We start from the raw sequence: 8229 nt of genomic DNA, 5'->3' as shown, positions 1-8229 counted from the left end.
TCTTAATCTGTAACTTCTAACTTCATCTACTCCTGCCTTCTTCTGGCCTTATCCCAACCTAGCCTATCTAGCCTAACTTCTTCTAACTATTACAATCTGTCTGCTTGTTAACTAACACTAACCCTATCTGCTTTAGCCTAACCTAACCTAATCTAGCCTAGCCTATCTAGCCTAACCTAATCTAACCCAGCCCTAATCTGGCCTAACCTAATCTGCCTAGCCTAATCTGCCTCCTGTCCAACCTAATCTAGCCTTCCATTACTTTATAAAGTTTGGATGACGTGTCTAAATTCTCTCGAGCCAAGTTAATGAGGGAGTTTGGATGATGCTATATAATGTACAGTATAGGCACAACACTATAGGCACATCACTTTATATAAATCTATAGGTCAGAGGAAGGTCGGTCTCAGGGAGGTCAGGAGTCACAGTTAAAGCCTCCCCCAAAAAAAATCACATTCTTTTCACGTCTCTCTCTCTCTCTCTCTCTCTCTCTCTCTCTCCTCTCTCTCTCTCTCTCTCTCTTATTCAATTCTTTATCTCCTCTTGTTAGTATATTACTTAATCAGACTATCTCCCCTCTATCGTTCCTCTCCACCCTCCTTCATCCTCCATCTCACCTATTCTCCCTCTCCCCCACTTCATATCGCCCTCTACCTCCCCTCCCTATTCTCACAATTCTCCCTCTTCCTTCTTTCATTCGACCTCTTCCTCCACTCATCTGACTCCTTCTTGTCCTTCTCTTCTCCTAATCTTCGTCTTCTCCTTTTTATTTCTCCCATGTCTCTATCGGTTCTCTCCATTCCTAAGACTCCTCTTTCTCCTCCTTCACCTGTTCTTCCTTTCCTTCATCTCTTCTTTCTTTCTTTACGTTTCTCTTCTGTTTCTCATTCCTCCCTTTATCTTCCTCTTTTTATTTCTCCAAATTTCTAGACATAATCTAATTATCCTTCCTCTTCCTATCACTTTCTTCTCCTCCTCCTATATCTTCCTCCATTCTCTTCCTCACCCTCTTCTTCTCCTCCTCCCCTTCTCTTCTGACCTGACCACTATCTACGAGGAGGAATTGCTCTCGACTCTGTAGTCTTATGTTCTGGTAGTAATTGTGTTTGTGTGTGGTGTGTGTGGTGTGATGGTGAGTGGTGTGTACTGGTGGTAGGTGGTGGTGATGGTGTGTACTGGTGGTAGGTGGTGGTGATGGTGGTGATGGTGTGTACTGGTGGTGGGTGGCGGTGATGGTGTGTGCTGGTGGTAGGTGGTGGTGGTGATGGTGTGCTGGTGGTGGGTGGTGGTGATGGTGGTGATGGTGGTGATGGTGTGTACTGGTGGTAGATGGTGGTGATGGTGATGGTTGTGTACTGGTGGTAGGTGGTGGTGATGGTGGTGATGGTGTGTGCTGGTGGTAGGTGGTGGTGATGTGTGGTGGTGAGTGGTGTGATGGTGTGTGCTGGTGGTGATGGTGGTGATGGTGGTGTGTACTGGTGGTGGGTGGTGGTGATGGTGGTGATGGTGTTGATGGTGGTGATGGTGGTGGTGGCAGTAGCCTCATCTACTCTCAACAATATCAACTATAAATGTCTCACAACTTTTAAAACAACATCAAAGAATAAAGCTCAATAACAACCTCAAATATCTTTCCAAGTACAACCCAAACATAATACTTTTTTCCATAATTTTCCCCAATTTCTGCCGAAAAAAAATACACACATCGTAAATTCATAAAATTAAACAATAAATTAAGAAACCCAACATAGCACTTTTTTCACCCTGATTACCCAAAATATTACTTTTTTTCTAATAAAATATTTAGAGTAATTTGGTTTTCTCCTACAATAATTTTTCCCCTGACGAGTTCTGACGTCAGTGTTTTTTACCTCCCACACATTTAACAGACACCAATTGACAATCTTTTTCGCGACTATAGAGAGAAATAGGGGAGGAGCCTAGGGGTGGTGTTTCAGCCCTTTGTTGATTCTCTGGGAGTGGGGGAGGGTGGGGAGGGGGTGGGGTGGGAGGAGTGGGAGGGGTGGGTTGAGTGGGAGGGGGAGTGGGAGAGGGGGTGGAGTAAGTGGGAGGGTAAGGGGAGGGCTAGGAAGGTAGGAGGAGGAAGAGGAGAGTGGGTGAGTGGGCGATGGAAAGTGACTGACTGGAGAGGAGACGGGGAGTGGGCGGAAGGGACTGTGTTTCCTTTGCTAACATATAACCTAACCTAACTAACCTAACCTAACCTAACCTAACCTAACCTAACCTAATTTAATCTTAACCTACACCAATCAGAGAGCGTTATACCCGTGTACGCGTGGATTCTAAAAGAGTTGACTGGGTGTAGGTAAGTGTAGAGGAGGTGTGGAAGAGATGTGTGTGTGTGTGTGTGTGTGTGTGTGTGTGTGTGTGGTGTGTGTGTGTGTGTGGTGTGTGTGTGTGTGGTGTGTGTGTGTGTGTGTGTGTGGTGTATAGCTTTGTGTTTGTGTGAGTATGTGTGTGCATGTGTGCTTGTACATTACCGCGTCTATGCGTACACACTTAGTCACATGCGTGCGTGTGTAACTTAGTGTGTGACTGTGTACATGACAGCTAGTACGTGTGGGTTTTATTTACGCTGTGTGCCTGTAGCGGTGTGTGCGTGGTGTGTGTGCGTGTGGTGTAGGCGGACCAAATATACACAGTTGTGGTATGAATTACACTAACACACCATTCATTCTGATCGACCTCTCACACACACACACACACACACACACACACACACACACACACACACACACACACACACACACACACACACACACACACACACACACACACAGACAGGGTAACAGGTTATCTCACACACACATCTAACCTCGTTTACATGTTATAGAGACAGACACAGTAACACCTATTGATTACCATAGAACAACACCAAGCTCTTGTGTAGAGGCACCACTATTAACGATAACAACCTGATGATTCATAGTGGTTGTGTTAAGTTCTCTTTTTGTAGCCTGTTTAACAAACCTAACCTAACTACTTATTAACCTAACCTATATTAACAACCTAACCCTAACATAGCAAACCCTAAACCCTAACCTATATTAACAACCTAACTATATTAACAACTCAACTAACCAAACCTAACCTAACAAAACCTAACCTATATTACCTAACATAACCAAACCTAACCAACCTAACCTATATTAACAACCCAACCTACCCAAACCTAACCTATTACCAGAAAAGCCTAACCAACCAAACCCTAACCTTACCTAACCTAACCAAACTAACCTATATTAACCTAACCCTAACTCCTTCAAGACACAGACCAATACAGAAAATACCTGTTTTTCTTTTATTTATTTTAACACCTTGGCATCATTTACCTGAGGGTTATTTGGGTAAAGGTAACTAAGATATACTGTATTTTATTAATTTTCCTTTCTATCAGGTTATTTTTATTTTATTTTTAATTATTCTGTATGAGTTTTTTTTTCTGTATAGTGATTTTTGGGTCGTATTTCCCTTATATTACTCTAAACATAAACCGAACATAATATTTCTCTTATATTACCTAAACATTAACCATAATATTGCCCTTATATTAACCAAATGAGGTTTTAAGATCTTTAACACGTGAGTATTGGTATTCTTATCAACCCGTCAACACTGAAGGCTTACCCATACGACCATGTCTCCTACCTGTTATTTACCTGTGATTAATAACATAGACAACATCATCATTCATCATGCAGTAAAACCTCCATATAGCGGACTTCTCTCTCCAATGTAATCCGTTAGATGGAGTTTTTATATATAACCAATCTCGATATAGCGACTTTCATGAACAAATTTGTCTTTATATTCTTTTATTACCAACAAATATATAAAAGAAAAGTTAGTTAAGATTTATACGACATATAATTTACTTTAAAACTTTTTCAGCAGCAGGACACACACACACACACACACACACACACACACACACACACACACACACACACACAGAGCCTGGGTGAGCCATCTTATATCACCATTTAATGTGAACTTATTAGCTCTTTACAACCTTACATTAAGACATATAACATGGGCACCACTAATACTGTTCTCTACCTATCATGAGAAGTGAGAGTGAGAGAGAGTAGAGACACACAACATGACGGGTGCTGATGGAGTTCACAGGCCCCACGTTTCACCTTCAAGAGTGGGATAGTTTAGTCTCCGCCATTAAGGTTCAAACTTCACATTCAAACCATTAAACCCTTACCAGATGGTCCCGGCCCTGAGGCTTTTTTACGGTTGTGGTGGGTGTGGTGGTGGTGGTAAGAGGTGGGTGGTGGAAGAGGTGGTGGTGGTGGAAGAGGTGGTGGTGGTGGAAGAGGTGGTGGTGGTGGTGGTGGTGGTGTGGTGGTGGTGGTGGTGGTGGGAAGAGGTGGTGTGGTGGTGGGAAGAGGTGTGGTGGTGGTGGTGGTGTGGTGGTGGTGGTGGTGGTGGGTGTGGTGGTGGGAAGAGGTGGTGGAAGAGTGGTGGTGGTGGAAGAGGTGGTGGTGGTGGTGGTGGTGGTGGTGGTGGGGAAGAGGTGGTGGGGAAGAGGGAGGTGGTGGTGGTGGTGGTGGTGGTGGTGGTGGGGTGGTGGTGGTGGTGGTGGTGGGTGGGAGGTGGTGGTGGTGGTGGTGGTGGGTGAAGAGTGTGGTGGTGGTGGTGTGTGAAGGGAAGATAGGTGGTGGTAAAGAGTGGTGGTGGTGGTGGTGGTGGGGAAGGGGTGGAAGAGGCGGTGGTGGTAAGAGGTGGTGGTGGTGGTGGTGGTGGTGGTGGTGGTGGTGGTGGTGGTCTGATGCTTGGCCATGAGAAAAAACTCAGAATTGTGAATGTTGGAGTGACCCTGACGTTCATGGTGGTGTTGCTGAGTCACTGCCACACACACACACACACACGCACACGCACACACACACACAGTAACAGGAAGGTGTTTGGTAGATTTAACCTTCATAAAAATGGCGAGGCAGACAAATGAGAATCATGACGAACGAGGGAAAGGGAGGAAGAGGGAGGAGGAGGAGAGGAGGAGGAGGAGGGAGAGGAGGAGGAGGAGGAGGAGGAGGAGGAGGAGGAGAGGAGGAGGAGGAGGAGGAGGAGGGAGGAGGGGAGGGAGGAGGGGAGGGGGAGGAGGAGGAGAGGAGGGAGGAGGAGGAGGAGGAGGAAAGAGGAGGAGAGAGGAGGAGGAAGAGGGGAGGAGGAAGAGGAGGGGGATGGAGGAGAAGAGGGGGGAGGAGGAGGAGGGTGTTATGAACAGCCAAAAAGAGGTAGGAGGGAGGAGGAGGAGGAGGGAAGAGGAGAAGGGGAGGACAGAAAGATAATAAGAGAAACAAACAATGGAGAATCGGAAAGAGGGAGGAAGAAGAGAGAAGGAAGAGGGAGGAGGAAGAGGGGAGAAGGGAAGAGGGGAGGAGGAATAGCTTGAGAGTCAAAGTGGGGGGAGGGAGGAGGGTGAAGAAGTGAGCTACAGTCTTCGTAAAGAGGGCAGGAGAAGGCGGGGTGTAGTAGTCTTAGAGGCGTTAGTGGTTTAAAGAGTAATAAAAAAATGCGGATAATAATTTGAGCGCCACAAAGAGGACCATAAACTACTCAAACTACAAAAAAAAGAGGATGAGGGAGGGGAAGAGGATGGTGTTGAAGCTAAAGACCCGTAAAGAGGAGGGGTGGTTAGTAGGTTAAGACTAATCAAGAGGAAATCTATTTATTCAAAAGAACAAAATAATAAGGCCACTTGATAACTTCAGTGCCGTAAAGACTGTTAAGTTGTTGAAGTCTTACAAAGAGGAGAGAGAGGGGGGGAGGTAGTGGTTAGGCTCACGTAACGAGGAATCTCTGGAAGTAATGCCCCAAAAGAGGGAGTTTCAGTCTGTTCTAAGAGAATAAAGAGGGAGTTGAGCGCCGTAAGGAGGGCGCCAAGAATCATTAAGGTGAAGATTTGACAGCCAACAAGAGATAATGATAGCTTAAGACGTCAAGAAAAGACTCCAAAGTCATAAAGAGGAGTCTGGCAAAAGAGGGTATAAAGAGGGTCCGGGAGGACCATGCCAGGTTGTGAAGATTGGTTGTCGGATAAAAAACTGAATGAGGAATTACAAACTAAGGATGAGATCAATTGTTTAAAGCCGACCTTGCTGAGCGGATAAAGCACTCACCTCCCGACCCCTTGATCACTGGTTCGGCGTCCGAGGACCCCAAGTTCACCCGGCTGTAAATTTGTACCTTCGGTTTCAAGATGAGGAAAAAAGGCCGGCTGAGATACAGGTCTTCTTCTTCCCAAAAGCTTATCTGCAGTGTGTTGTATCCACGCCGCCCTGGAAGACCCGTCAGACTACAAGAACCATCTACCCTTATGAGAGGGATTAGTAAGCTAGAAACCTAACCTAACCTAAACCAAACCAACCCAACCAAACCAAACCAAACCAACCCACCCAACCACCCAACCTCAACCCAACTCAAACTAAACACCAAACCTAACACCTAACTTCAACCAACCACCCAACCCAACCAAACTCAACCTAAACCAAACCCAACCAAACCAACCTAACCTAATCTCTGAATATTACCCAGGAGTATAATAGGTTTGGTAGTTATGGATTATTAAAGAGGATTTAAGGATAAAGACACATAATAAAGAGGAATAGAGATAAAGACTGTAAAAGGATGAGAAAGCCACTGACGTCACAAAGAGGGATATATAAAGGAAGATCATAAAGAGGAGGCTGGTAGTTAAAGACGTCATAAAGAGGCCTCGGTGGTTAAAGACGTCATAAAGAGGAATAAAGTAATTCGAAAGACCTTAAGAGGATTTTGTATCAAAGCTCAAACTACCATTGAGGCCTTGATTACTTAAGACATCACAAAGAGGAGTCAAAGCCAAGATCACAAAGGGAGTTTCAAGAGCTCAAGACGTCACAAAGGAGTTTCAAGAGCTCAAGACGTCACAGGAGTTTCAAGAGCTCAAGACATCACAAAGGGGAGTCAAGAGCTCAAGACGTCACAAAGGAGTTTCAAGAGCTCAAGACGTCACAAAGGGGAGTTTCAAGAGCTCAAGACGTCACAAAGAGCAGTGTTAACAGCTAAGGCAAGACAAGAGGAATCTGACATATCTAGAGAGATCCTAATGAGCGTCTCTAGGATCTCAAACTACCTTAAAACAGACAGACAGACAGACAGAGACAGACAAAATGACACACAGACAGACAGACAGACAGACAGACAGACAAAGACAGACAAAATGACAGACAGACAGACAGAAAGATAGGATTTACCTGCTAAAAAGACTTCACAAAGAGGTGGACTAGTAGCATCAAGAGGTCATTATAGAGAGAAGACGTATCATAATGCTCTTAAAGAAGAGGATTTGTCTTGCCGAAGACTTCATAAAGCGGAGTTGGTTAGGTTAGGTTAGGTCAGGTCAGTCAGGTCAAGTCAGGTTAGGGCCAAGTCAAGTCAGGCAGATCAGGTTAGGTCATCAGGTCAGGTCAGGGGGGTCAAGTTAGGTTTGGTGACCATAATGAGTAATCTGGGATTTTAAACCTCGTAAAGTGGAGGTTTTGACAGCTGGGTCGTCCTGAAGACAGAATTTAGCGGGTGAGTCGTGATGAGGGAGAGGGAGCTGCCGGCTTAACACATTACGAATATAAAAAAAATTTGATGGCTGACTGAAGAGTAAAGACCGGGATTTAGAGGTTAAGACGTCCATAAAGAGGGGGAGGGAAGGGAAGGAGTCTTAGTGGTAACACAGTCGTCACACAAAGAGGGGGGAGGTCTTAGTGGTAACACAGTCGTCAAAAGAGTGGGGGAGGTCTGGTACACAGTGTCACAAAGAGTGGGGGGAGGTCTTAGTGGTAACACAGTCGTCACAGTGGGGAAGAAAAAGGTCATTGAGTGGAACACAGTCAGTCACAAAGAGTGGGGGGAGGAGTCTTAGAACGTTGTCACAAAGAGGGGAGGAGAGGGGGCTTAGTGGTAACAGTTGTCACAAAGAGTGGGGGGAGGTCTAGTGGTAACACAGTCGTCACAAAGAGTGGGGGGGAGGTCTTAGTGGTAACACAGTGTCACAAAGAGTGGGGGAGGTCTTAGTGGTAACACAGTCGTCACAAAGAGTGGGGGGAGGCAACAGTCGTCACAAAGAGTGGGGGGAGGTCTTAGTGGGTAAAACAGTCGTCACAAAGAGTGGGGGAGGAGGCTCAGTGGTAACAGTTGTCACAAAGAGGAGGGAGTTAG

General features: G+C 45.6%; 1 protein-coding gene across 1 annotated transcript in view; it reads left to right on the top strand.

The window, feature by feature from the left end:
- Positions 1-7076, top strand: part of LOC121853822 — a 21999-nt gene extending 14923 nt beyond the window's left edge. Inside the window, exon 5 of the mRNA XM_042348198.1 lies at positions 6855-7076. Within this exon, the coding sequence (XP_042204132.1) occupies positions 6855-7076 (222 nt within the window). The remainder of the gene's footprint in view (positions 1-6854) is intronic.
- Positions 7077-8229: the final 1153 nt, after the last annotated feature.

This window comes from Homarus americanus, unplaced genomic scaffold (genome assembly GCF_018991925.1).
Source record: "Homarus americanus isolate GMGI-L3 unplaced genomic scaffold, GMGI_Hamer_2.0 scaffold18703, whole genome shotgun sequence".
In the NCBI taxonomy this organism is placed as follows: Eukaryota; Metazoa; Arthropoda; class Malacostraca; order Decapoda; family Nephropidae; genus Homarus; species Homarus americanus.
This window is presented reverse-complemented; position numbering and strand designations above follow the sequence as displayed.